Source organism: Pteronotus mesoamericanus, unplaced genomic scaffold (genome assembly GCF_021234165.1).
Source record: "Pteronotus mesoamericanus isolate MK-2021 breed Mesoamerican mustached bat unplaced genomic scaffold, CSHL_Meso_final scaffold_54, whole genome shotgun sequence".
Taxonomy (NCBI): Eukaryota; Metazoa; Chordata; class Mammalia; order Chiroptera; family Mormoopidae; genus Pteronotus; species Pteronotus mesoamericanus.
Window position 1 is genome coordinate 29,036,987 of NW_026555321.1, and position 13,539 is coordinate 29,050,525.

General features: G+C 44.2%; 2 protein-coding genes across 2 annotated transcripts; one reads left to right on the top strand and one right to left on the bottom strand.

The window, feature by feature from the left end:
* Positions 1 to 1,546: 1,546 nt before the first annotated feature.
* Positions 1,547 to 13,271, bottom strand: MRPS25 (mitochondrial ribosomal protein S25). Its single transcript, XM_054595202.1, has 4 exons — positions 13,027 to 13,271; positions 8,267 to 8,373; positions 2,565 to 2,652; positions 1,547 to 1,829 (listed from the first exon to the last, which is right to left on the bottom strand). Exons 1-4 carry the CDS (start codon positions 13,158 to 13,160, stop codon positions 1,637 to 1,639), a joined length of 522 nt encoding a protein of 173 aa, XP_054451177.1. The 5' UTR covers positions 13,161 to 13,271; the 3' UTR covers positions 1,547 to 1,636.
* On the top strand, positions 3,301 to 4,001 carry LOC129088456 (40S ribosomal protein S27-like). Its single transcript, XM_054595854.1, has one exon. It carries the CDS (start codon positions 3,822 to 3,824, stop codon positions 3,999 to 4,001), a length of 180 nt encoding a protein of 59 aa, XP_054451829.1. The 5' UTR covers positions 3,301 to 3,821.
* Positions 13,272 to 13,539: the final 268 nt, after the last annotated feature.

Consider the following 13,539-nt stretch of genomic DNA (forward strand, 5'->3'; position numbering starts at 1 on the left):
CCCACCAGGCACTGGACACTTACTCTCTCTAAAGCAGGGTCACTAGCTTGGTTCAGGGCAATCCTGGCTACGTATCTTTCTGGACCCTGTGGGCCATGGAGGGAAGGAATACTTCCATAAGGTTTTTTGTCCCACCAGCTGTGGAGAGACCAAAAGGAACAAACTCCAAAGGGCCTGGTGGCCCAGGAGAAGGCCTAGGAGAAAACCCAGTCAGCTGGGGTGTGAAGGCCATGCTGCAACCAGCCAGGTGGGATTATTAGAAGTACTGCAGAAACTGAACCTAGCACCCACAAAAGGGGTTAGAATGGAGTACAGATTTTCCTAGACACCCTCCAAAATGGTGATGGGGGTGAAGGCACCAAGATTTTGAATTTCAGTTGAACAAAATTGAGTAAGCCTGCCAGTTAGTTACACAGTAGATCCACACACCCACTTCCCCCCCCCCGCCCCCAATCTCCTCCAAGCTATCACCCTGAACACAGGTATGGTACAGAATCACAGTAAACCATAACTTGAGCATCAAATGTAAAAAGAGCCAGATTTCTCAATTTAATGGGATAATCTCCAACATTCAAATAAAACATTCTAGTTTCACATCATTTCCCACAGCTCATTACTTTGTGGGGTATAATGCCGTTATTCCCATTTTACGGTGTTAGACCTTGACCAAGGGAGTCTCCCATTAGAGAGGAACCCGGACCTTAAACCTGTCCTGAGCCCACCTTCTTGCTGCACACCGTTGCGCAGTCTTCCAGTCTGTGCTTCCACAAGTCTGTAGTCCAGCTGGTCCTTCACTTTTAACCAAGTAAACTTACGCTTACAGTGACCCTGGAGGGCTTTGGTGTCTCCTAAGGGCTAAAACCAGTACAACTGAAGTGTCAGAAATATCAGTGTCCTGAAGAGGCAAGAACTATTCAGGCAGACCTTCTTCCAAACCTTAAAGCAAGAACTGAATGAGCCAAGAAGGTGAACTGAGAGGCAGGCCCCAACACCAGTCCCTCAGGGAAGGGCCCAGAAGTCAGTCAGTCAGTGCCTCCTTTCCTCCTTCATGGTCTGTAAACCTGCCTGCTATGGGGCATGGGGCTGGGACTACAGGGACTGGCAGTGGGTGGCTCACCGGTGGGTGCACTCCTAAGGGAGGCTGGTCTGTCCGCTGGCCACTGGGGCCTCCTGCATCTCTGGCATGCCCACAGCCAGGCCTCTCAGGAGGACAGGGTCAGTTGGCTTTAGTTTTAAAAGTGAGCACTGCACAGCTTTGCCATGAAATTTCTGAAAAATAACCAGAGTCTGAACGGAGGAGACATCCACTCTGTCAGCCACAGATGCCTTCAACCACACTCAACCACAGCAACTCTTAATTCTCCAGAGCAGAGTCTGGAAGAGGAGTCAAAACCACTGAAGATCAGGAAAAGGCCACAGGGTCAACACAGGTTGACAGGGTGATGTCAACGCGCTGTGCCCTTAACACCCTAATCCCAAAGCCCCATTCCCATGCAGGTCCTCCTCCTCATGCCTTTCAGACTGGATACACACCATGCTGCTGGAGTGATTAAGGAGCATTTTATTTGCACAGACTCGGGACAGAGCCAAGGGCTTCCCTGTGGCCAAGGTAACCCTCGCCCACAGGCCTGGGGCCTTAGTCCTGGGCATTAGCTTTCAGAGCTGCTTTGTACTTCCCTGTCATCTCCTTGGGTAGCGGCACCAGGGCCGGGCAGGGCACCTGCCCTTCCACCTCACAGATGCATTCCCGCAGGCAATACTTTCGAGGTCCAAAGTGAGCTGGATGAGAAAGCTGCTTTTTCTCCTGCTCCTCTTTCTTGAGGGTTGCCCTACCAAGGAGCACAGAAGCAACAAGGTGTTGGCAACATTGCTCTGATCCTCTGGAAGCACAGGACTTCTCAGAGTGAACCCCACCATCTGCCAGGGAGAACTGGATCCCCTATGGCTAGCTTGTCTCCCAGCCCCCAAATCCATCCCTCACCAGAGGTGCGGCCTTCAACCTGTGGGCAGTGTTAAGCCTCTGGGGAGGAGGTCACTGGAGAAGCACACTTCGCCCCAGGGCCACACAGCAATAGTCAGCCTTCAACAGATAGCCAGGGGCAGCCCCATTTCTGACTGTGGGACAAGCAGGATGAAAGGGCTTCTGTGTGCTTTCTCAGACATTCCTGCCTTCCCTCCCTTTCCTCTCCTCACTGAAAAGAAAAGGACATGTCACAGCAGGCCCTGGGGTTGAACACCCACTATCTCCAAGCTGGGGCATGTTTATGGCCACACAAAGCAGTATTTTAGGTGCATCTCTGCTTCCCACTGACCTCCGGAGGAAGGGATGTTGTTTATCCCCACTTCGTAATGGGAGGAGTTATAATAAGCTCAGAGGCTCAGTGACTTACAGTCACACATCTGGTGAGCAGCAAAGCCAAATGCAACAGACTCTCCAGGTGAGTGTCTGACTCGCTGTCAGAGAGCCTGTCCTCTTGACACCCCTCCCAACACATCCCTTTCCCCTCTCTCCAAGTATCTGGGCTAGGATATTTCCTCCCTCCATATCAACCCCAGCAACTCACTCATTCTTCCCCAGGATTTTTTTGATGTGCTCCATGATCTCTGTATTGCTCTTGGTCTCCACATCCACAAGAACCTGCTCACCAGAATCTGGAAACAGGAAGTAAAGAGGCAGGGTGGGGAGGGGAGACCTGAGAACTTGGAATTGCGCTCCTCAGCCTCAGATGGTAGTGATTTGGAATTTGCTTTTAGTGGAGAAATACTTTTAACCGTAAAGTAATTCTATTTGTTTACATAACCCATAATTTACTACCCTTTTACCATATTTCTTTAAACATGAGTGAACACATTTTAGGCATGCACAAAAGCTTACTATTTTAATAGAAATTCCATGTTCATGGATAGAAAGATTCAGTATCGTTAACATGGCAATCCTCCCCAAACTGGTCTAAATTCAAAGCAATCTCCATCAAATTCCCAGTGGATATTTGTGTAGAAACTGACAAGTTGAGCCTAAAATTCATGCAGAACAATTTTGAAAAACAAAATGGATGTTCATTTTCCAATTTTACATTTACTATAAGCTACAGTAATCAAGTAATGTGGTACTTATGACAAGACTACACAGTAATATAACAGAACTGAGTCCAGAAATAAACCCTTATATTATGGTCAACTGACTTTCAAGAAAGGTGACAAAACAATTCAGTGAGGAAAGACAGTCCTTTAAACTAATGGTGCTGGGACAGTTGGATAGTCACATGCAAATAAATGAATTTAGACCTTTACCTCCCAATATTAAAAAAAAGAAACAAGCAAACACAACCTCAAAATTACCTAACTAAATGTAAGAACTAAAACTTCTATAAAGCTTTTTAAAGAAACAGGAAATCTTTAGAACCTAGGCAAAGGTTTTTCGATATGACATCAAAAACATGATCCATAGAGAAAATCTTATAAATTGAACTTAAAATTCAAGACTTTTAAGCTACAAAAGTTACCATAAGCAGTAGACTGGGGGATAATGTTCATAATGCATACATCTGATAAAGAACTTGGATCTTGACTGTACAAAAAACTCTCAAAACTCAAGACAATCCAATTAAAAAATGGGCAAAATGGCTGAGTAAACATTCAAGGGGAAAAAAGGTAATAAGCATGGATACTTAGTCATTAGGAAAATGAAAAAATTCAAACTACAATGAGGCCAGTGGTGACAACCTCCCCACAACATTTCTCTCGCTAAAGATCTTCGTCCCTCTGCAGAGGAGAAGAGGAAACACAAGAAACACCTGGTGCAGAGCCCCAATTCCTACTTCATGGAAGTGAAATGCCCAGGATGCTATAAAATCACCACCATCTTTAGCCAGGCACAGATGGTAGTTGGGTGTGTTGGCTGCTCCACTGTCCTCTGTCAGCCTGCAGGAGGGAAAGCAAGGCTTTTGGAAGAATGCTCCAGAAGGAAGCAGCATGCTCTAAAAGCACCTGAATCAAGATGAGAGGGGACCCATTCCAATAAACACATTATGGATACCGGAAAAAAAAACAAAAACAAAAAAACACGAAAAACAAAGATATTAGAGTAGCTTAAATATTTTTAAATGGACAATAATGTGCTAGTGAGGATGCAGAGTAACAGGAACTTTCCTAACATTACTGATAAAACTGCAGAATATTACAGCCAATGTAGCCAGTGAATTAAAACAAAAATATATATATATATATTGGGTAAGAAAACTATTTGTAAATGACATGATTGTATATGTAGAAAATTCTCAGGAATTTAGAAAATAAAACTACAAAAAATAAGTGGATTTATAGCAAGGTTGCAAGACATAGTTTATTTACAAAAATCAACTGTACTAACCAAAAAACTGAAAAATAAAATTTTTAAAAATACCATTTACAATAGTCACAAAACGTAATATTGTTAAAATGTCCAGTCTCCTCAAAATGAACTATGATGTAATTCCAATCAAAATCCCAGCAAGGTTTTTCTAGAAACTGGTAAGTTGTAAAGTTTGTATGAAAACTCAAAAGTAATTTTGGGAGAAAAGAAAGGAGCAAAGTTGGATTTATACTACCTGATCTTAACAGTTACAAAGCTACAAAAACCAAGGAAGTATGGTATTAGTGTAAAGACAGATATAGAACAGTGAAGAGGATGAGGAATTCAGAAATACATGACCACGTGATTTTTTTGTGTGTGGTAAAATAAATAACATAAAATTTATCATTTTAACCATTTTAAAGTATATAATTTGGTGAGTTTTGGTACATTCAGAATGTTGTAAAACTATCACCATTATGCAGTTCCAGAACTTTTTCTCATCACCCCAAAGAGAAAACCCTTTACCAATTAAGCAGTCACTTCCTACTTATGGTACCATCCCACCTCCCTGCAACCACTATATGTGTATCTCTATGGACTTGCCTGTTCCAGACCTTACACATAAATGGAATCATGCAAAATGTGTGGCCTTTTGTGTCTGGCTTCCTTCACTTAACATAGTATTTTCAATGTTCATCTGTAATGTAGCAGTGTGTCAGTACTCCATACCTTTTCATGGCTGCTGTCGGGACTGATTTTTGACAAAGATGTCAAGGAATTCAATAAGAGAAAGGATAATTGTCCAACAAATAGTGTTACAACAGCCAAATATCATGAATCTAATAAAACAAAAATGAACCTCTATCTCTATCATTACTTAATACACAGAAAATAACTCAAATTAAAACACAGACCTAAATGTAAAATATAAAATGTGTAAGTAAAGATGAGAAAAATCTCCGCAGCCTTGGGCTGGGCAAAGATTTCTTGGACAGGACACAAAAAGCACTAAACAAAACAGAAAACTGATAAGCTGGAGTTTATCAAAACTTGGGCTCTTCAAAAAACACCACTGAGCCCTGGCCCCGTGGCTCGGTTGGAGCACCATCCCATCGCCAAAATGTCGCAGGTTTGGTCCAGGGGCTTAGGATCCCTGGTGCCGGCAAGTAAGGGAGGCAACCAGTCAATGTTTCTCTCGTCATTGTTTCTCTCCCCCTTCCTCCCTCTTAGAGCAATGAAAAAATGTCCTCAGGTAAGGATTTAAATTTAAAAAAAAAAAAAAAAAAGACACCACTAAGAAAAGGAAAAGCCAGCCACAAACAGAAAAAAATATTCACAATACATACAACTGACAAAGGAACTGCATCTAGAACATACAAAGAACTTAATTTTAAAAGCCAATTTCTTTAGTGGGCAAAAGATACAAATAGCCTCTTTACAAAAGAAATATGTATATGAATAGTAAGCACATGAAAAGTTACCCATGGGGAAAAGCAAATTAAAATACATTGGAATGGCTAAAATTTAAAACAGTACGAGTGAAATAACAACCCCCAAAGATGTCCCTATCCTAAGAGCCCAGAACCTGTGAATATCACTTTGTGGCAAAATGGACTCTGTGGATGTGATTAAAGTTAAGGACTTGGGGATGGGGACATTACCCTAATATGGTGGGCCCAATTTAATATGGTCCTTAAAATCAGAGAACCTACCCAGGCAGTAGCCAGAAGGACTCTGTGACTATGGCAGAATGGCCAGAGAGAGAGATGTTACTGGCTCTGAAGACTGAGGACAGGGCCACCAGCCAAATAGGGGTGACCTCTAGAAGCTGGGAGAAGCATGGAAATGGACTTATCCATATAGTCTCCACAAAGGCAGGCTCTGGTGACACCTCGACTTTAGTCTATTTAGGTCTTCTACAGAACTGTGAGGTAAGAAATTTGCATTGTTTTAAACCACTAAGTTTGTGGTAATTTGAAATCAACAATACCAGTTTGGGTGAGGGTGTGGAGCCACCATGACACACCCTGCTGCCCGGAAGGTGAGACGATGGCTCAAACATTCTGGAAGCCTGCTGGGCAGTTTCTAAGAACATATATCTAGTCTGTGACCCAGCAGTCCCATCCTGACACGTAGGCCCTGGAGAGCTGAGCGCCTGTGTCCACAGAGACAACCTGTGTAAGAAGGTACTGACAAGCACATTATCTTAGTCCAAAACTGAAGACAACCCTTCGTGCTCAGGGGGGCCCGCCACTCAAACCTCCCTTCAAGGACGCCTTCTGCAAGGAGCTGCTGGGTCTTGGGGCCCAGCAGAGCACCCCCAGGGCCAAGCCCAGGCCCTCCCTGGCGCAAGGCTAGGACCTAGCTATTTCTGCCCAAAGTAGAGATACAACTTCCTCTGGGCTGGCCCAGACTTCTAAGAGTTCTGTCACCATCTGAGGTGACTCCTGTCCAGACCTCCTTCCTTCTCCCTCTCCTTTTACAGATGTTGGACCTGTTTTGTTTTGCCACATGAAGACTTGCCCTGCCCATCCCTCTTCCCGTTTTATCTCCAATAAATCTCATACTTCTGTCTGGGCACCTAACAAAACCCAGGTGTTCATTAACAGGTGAGTCGATAAGTAAACTGTGGTATATTCCTATGACGGAATACTAAGTAATAAAAATGAATAAACTACTGATACATATAACATGGATGAATCACAAAAACACGAGTAAAAGCCAGACACAAAGTACACATTGTGAGATTCTATTTATACCAAGCTCTGAAGCAACACTAATCTATGGTGAAAGAAATCGTAACAGTGGTTGCCTCTGGTGGTAGGGGAATTAGTAGGAAAGTAACAACAGAGAACTTTCTGGAGTAACAGAAATGTTCTTCATTTTCTTTGGAAAAGTTGAGACACAGACACATGTACTGTCAGAACTCATCAATCTATACACATTAGACCTATGCATTTATTATAGGTAAATTATACCTCAATAAAGTTAGTTTTTTTAAATACATACACAGAATTACCATTTCACCACCCACTCACCTGGATCTATCTTTTTTTCATAGCACTTACCTTCTAACATACTATCTTGTTAAGTTTCTTACTCATTTGTCTCCTCTGCTAGAGTTCATCTCTACAAGGGGGGAGGGATTTTTGTATGGCTCCCTGATACCTCAAGCACATAGAACATGGGTCCTAGCATTACATACCAGTTGAATAATCTGGCCATTCCTGGCCAGAAGTAAAATGAAAGAACATGATTTTGTTTCCCAAAGCATTTCCCAATCTATTCTTTATTTGATTCTCTTAATTGTGTGAGATAGATGTTTTGCCTTTATTTAAGAAATAAAGCAATGGGAATGTTTCTCGCTCACTGTCAGAATGACTGAGAGCTGGACCAAAACATCTGGTCTTCTGACTTCTGGGCACTGAGCCCAATTTAACTGAATATTCACTTGGTGCAGAGAGGACACACAAACATACACTTTTTTCAAGAGAATGTGGCCAGCACTGAAAAAGGGGCTCCGGGAAACAGGGGCACCAATCTAAGTGTGCAGGGGAGGCTTCCTGGAAGAAGTGGTGCCCAGGATGAGTATTGATGGATTTTTTTAATTAAGCAAAAAAAGTAGAAACAGGATTTCAGCAGAGGGACCAGCATGAGCAAAGGCATCAAAGCAAGATATGGCGAGGGAATTTGGAAAAATAAGCCTGTGTGGTGTGAGGCATGTAGGATATATGAAGGTAACAGGAGACAAGGAGGGAGAGGGAAAAGGCATCCAGATTTCAACAGCCACTGAAGCAAAGGTGACAGGAGCAACATTAGCACGTAAGAACTTGTACCTCAGATGACCTGACTGCTATGATAGGAAGAATGGATGGGAGAAAAGACTGTCCTGGACCACAGCAGAGAGGCCCCCCTGCCCCGCCCCCCACTCACCTAAATAGAATCGAAGGAAGGGTGATGGTGTCATGTTCTTAAACATCATGATCTGCACCCAAGGGTTTTTGTATTGGATCTGAGGTATGTTGAAAAACACAAATTTCCTGCAAAGAAGAAGAACCCATGAAAATGAGTTTTGAACCTAAAATTTTGCAACCTGTATACTTATTTTTCTAGGAAAAAAAGGTACAGAATTTTCATCAGATTCTCAGAGGACCGTGCCCCCCAAAAAGGCTGAGGAAAGTAGCTTTCAGGAATGTGTTAGTGTGCTCTCTGAGCATGGGTGTTTACTCATGGTTTGTCATCTGACGGAAATCTGTATCCCTACCTCACACTGTACACTAGCCTAAAATTCACCAAAGCAGAAGTATAAATGTAAAAATGACACTGGAATGTCCTTGATCTTAATTTGAATGGTGGTTACACAGGCGTATCCATAAGTAGAATTCATGGTTCCCTGACACCCCACACACATAGAACATGGGTCCTAGCATTCATTACGTATCTGTTGAATTATCTGGCCATTCCTGGCCAGAAGGAAACTTCATGTATACTTAAATTTAAAAATATATAAAAACAAACGTGGAAAATTTTTACAATCTAGAATTGGTAAAACCTGTAAACTTAGGAAGTTTAAAGTGTAAGTGTAACTACATTGAAACACTTGCATGGCAAAATTTACCAAAAACAAAATCAACATTCACTAAACCAAAGGGAAAAGTGTTTGTAAAACAAAAATCAAAAAGTTAATTATCTTGTGACAGTTTTACACATCATTAGTAAGATTTATAGTTGAAAAGAACAAAAGGCAAAGGCCACAATAGACAGAAAGGCAAATAGACTTTCATCCATCACCTGAAGAGATTCTCAGTATCTTCCCAATAAAGTCATGTAGATTAAATTACTGTTTTACACCTCTTAGCTAAAATTTTTTAAAGTTATAGAAGGATACATTTCATTTAAGAGTATAAAATGGTTTAACCTCTTAGGAGGTCAGTTTAGAACTAGCAAAATTTTAAAAGCATAGATCTTGACTCAGTTTCACTTCTGCTTTTAGATATGTTCATGTTTGAATGCAGAGACACATGTGAGGCTTACTACAGCATTATTTCTTATAGCAGAGGAACAAAAACAACTTAATTGTCCCCCAACAGAGGACTTATTAAATCATTACTATACAACTATACCTCTGCATCCCTCTCCACCTCCTTCCATCCTGAATGGCTAACTTATGTGGGCTATGGAAACGAGATTCCTTGCCCTCTGGATTTTGCTGCATTCAGCCAACAGGAAGCACTGGCAAAAGAAAGACTGGAAGGAAGGGGCAAAGCCAAGGTATTTATTTCCCTGGTCTTGCCCCTGGCTAAGTCCCAGGCTTCTATCAGGCAGCCCTCTCTAACTCCCCCCCAACCCCACTTCCGCAAGCCTGGACTGGGGATCTTGCACTGTTCCCTGTGGTTCTTTTCCTCATTGTACCCAAATCTTTGTAAATAGTCCCTTAATTAAAGGCTCCCCAAATGATGTGAATTTAAATGCTCCCTTTGCTTCCTACTGCCACCCTGCCCCATACACTAGAAGACAGAGAGGTTGGAGTGGTGCCCAAGACAGAAGCACAGTCGCCCAACTACCACCTCCCCCTGTGTGACCCAAGGCAAGTTAGTGCTCTGTGCTTCAATGTTTATGCCAAGAAGATGGCAATGCAGGACAAGCTCAATGGAGCTTGAAGTCTATTTTCAAGAAGATAAAATTGACAGAATCAACAGAAAGCCTGATTGACCATTTAATTGAGGATACTTCTGTAGTTGGGGCAGAATCTGAGCTGAAACAAAAGAAAAGCAATGACAATTACTAATTCCAGAGAAAACAAAAAACTTTGCAAAAACAAAGAGGAAAAATAAACATAGTACTCTATTTAGCTCAACTGTGTAGTGTTCATAATATCATATTAATTTAAACACTGATATTATTCTACCCAAAATTCTGAAATGACTCTATTGGGAAGATTGGGGTCAGGTAGTACACACATCTTGAGTGTGGGGAATGGCAGTGGCAGTGGAAAGAGCTAAATCCTCATCCTCCATAGTGACAAGGTACTAGATGATATCTAAAGCTAAGAAAGTAAGAGCCCTGGCTGGTGTGGCTCAGTGGATTGAGTGTTGGCCTGCAAACCAAAGGGTCACCAGTTTGATTCCCAGTCAGGGCAAATGCCTGGGTTGGGGGCCAGGTTCCCAGTGTGGGGCACACAAGAGGCAAGCACACACTGATGTTTTTCTCTGTTTTTCTCCCTCCTTTCCCCTCTGCCTAAAAATAAATAAATCTTTTTTAAAAAATAAAGCTAAGAAAATAAGAAGTAGAAGTAACCCTCTAAATAAGTTATTCAACTATATGGAGGTAAAACTCTAAATGGTTAGAGTTGAAAGTTGTTGCATCTAGAGGAAGTGGAAATAGGGTGCTACCTACCTGCACACCACGACAGCACACAGGGCCAGAAGCTCAAAGGCTGAATTTACCTTCCTGGACCTAAGCTCAATTCCCATCCCACAGCAGAGTATCCCAATATCACAGAGTTGTGTACAAATAAAACAAGACATATCCATGTCGGAATTTTTCACAGCTAAAACTACTAAAACAAAAATTCAACAGGATCTTTAAACTGGTTCTTGCTGAAGCATGAGAAGAAAGTTAGTAACGGTAAGTAACCTTTAGTTGAGCACCTGCTATATATGTCAGACACCTTACTAGGCACTTTATTCTTGAATCCTCACAGCAACCCCGGAAGGTAGGGTTTTATAACTAAAGAAAACCAAAAAAGTAAGTAAACATCAACAACTTGTAAGTGAAAGAACCAGGGCTTTGATTAGCATCTGGGCTTCTTCCACACAGATCTGTCACTAACAAATTATCCAATCCAACTAGATCCCGAGGCTCAGGGCTAAACGAAGAGCTCCGTAAGTGCTAGCAGCTGTCATTCTCTTAGTGGGTCCTAAAGGCGAGAACCCCTAGCACAGGAGAGTAGGGACTTAGCCCTCAGGCACTGAACAAGGCAGCTCCCCCATACACCCAGCAGATAACCCAAGACTGGTTCCGCTGGGGCTATAGTACTGGTCACCAGCACTTGGAATGAAGAACAGCTGAAATGCTGAGAGCACATGAACAAGCAAAGGCCTGTGGGGCTAGAAGGTGCAAGTCAGGAAGGCTCTCAAACCCAAGGGCACAAAAATCACAAAAAAGGCACAGGTGGGAAAGGCAAGCCACTAAGAGCAAGAAACACTATGGCTGTTTGTACCCTATTTACCTAGAACGTATGAAAAAACTTTTAACAGGGGACATTTGGCTTGCAGGGCTTTGACAGGTTCGCGTTTAAATACCATAAATTAACATAACAATCTGACTTTCTGGCTTCTCAACAAATCTGATTCTCCTGGAGCAGACTTCGCTAAGACGTAGCCCAACAGTGAATGGCCCCTTGAGACAGAGCACATTTTTCAGGTTCACGCAGGCCCATCCAGCCTGCTTCTCTCCTTTCTGCTCCCTGCCTGGCCTCTGCCTTGTGACTTCCGGTGTGGATGTGTGCACAGTGAGTTATGAAGGGTGACCAATGACCCTACGCAAGCAGCTCCAAGGTCTTGGGTTCCTCTGTGGAGAACAAATGGCTAAGAGGTAGCCTATGGCTATCCTGGACAGCCGTGCAGGGAACGCCCCTCCCCGTAAAAGACGACCCTTCACAGGGAGTTGCCCTCCTGTCCCATTCTGATCCATTCCACACACCTGATCTCAAAGTTCTGCAGGACAGTACTTTTTTTCTTAGTCACTGTTGAATTCCTAGCACACAGCACACAGCAGGGCCTAGGAGTCAGCAGGCACTCAATAAATGTATACTTAAGACCACAGAAGCCCAAAGCACGGCTTGTTGCCTCAAGGTTCAGTTCAGACCTTTCACTTGCAAGCTTCCATTCAATGACTCTTTAACCTGCTCCAGGCTAAAAACCATGGAATTAAGGCAGGCGGGGGGGGGGGGGGGGGGGGCGGGGGGCGGGGGGGCGGGGGTTGAGGTTTCACTCCGCCGGTGACGAGTCACTTAATTATACCGGCGAGAAGTCCTACGAAAAAAGCAGCACTTTCAGGGCCACCACTCACTAGCTGGGATACTTTGGACAGGCAAGTTACCTAACCTCTAGGTGCATTTCCTCATCCCCAGAGTGGGGATAACAATGGGGCTCCTGAACAGACCAAATGGAGGGAATACACAAGAAGCACTCAGAACCGTGCTGCACATATAAGAACTCGATGAATGCCAGCGGCTGTTACTTCGCTCACTGCATCCCCACATAGGCCCTGGGGCGTTGCTATCATCCCCGTTTGAGACAGTGAGGACGATCAACTCGCCCTAAACCAGAAGCAAGTGGGAAGGGACCCGAACAAGGTCTGTTGCCCCCGGGCTGGGCTCCACCGAGACCGCCTGCCGCCCCTCCCCACTGCTGGGAGAGGGGCACAGGTGATTAAGGTGGCTGAGGTCTCCCCGGGTTAGCCTGGTCCTCCAGCCCGGAGGATGAGGGGGCCCTTGTTCTCCGCTCCTGCACGTGTGGCCCCGCTGTCCTCTTCTCTCTGTGAAGCAGCTTTCTCCACAATTCTCCAAAATGGGCTCAATAGCACCAACCTCGCAGGTCCAGCCCCAGGATTAAGCGCAGCCCCACGTCTCCACGTTACTAACACGCTGTTACAATCACCCGGGGCGGCCTCACAGGTCTCGGACTGACCTGGCGCCTTCGCCCAGCTTCCCGTGCGTGTTGTAGTTCACCGTCATGACCTTCACCGAGTCCTTGAATACCACGTCCCCTTGGCCCAGGTACTGCAGGGTGCGGCGGATGGGGAAGCGGCCCTTCATGGGCATGGCGGCGCTGGCGGTGCCGCGAAGCCCGCGGCTAGGAGTAACCAGAGGAGTAGACGCCTGGGCGATGTACCTCGCGGAACTCTCCCTCCGCGCAGTTTCCACTTCCCGCGCAGACTCATAAGAGACTCTTTCCGGCGGCCAGCGCGGGGCAACCTGGAACTTGTAGTCCTCGCTGGCAGCGTTTTGAAGCAAGGGTTCGGTCGCTGACTTGTACGCCTTCGCTTTAGGGCACCTCCTCCTAAAAACGTTTAGTTTTTTCTGTGTATTCGTCTTCCCCTCCACAAGGGAAAATATCCTTAAATAAGATCAAACTCAATCATTCAGGGGACAAAATTACAAGAGAAAATATAGCAGGAGAGCTGAGTTTCGATACCAATTT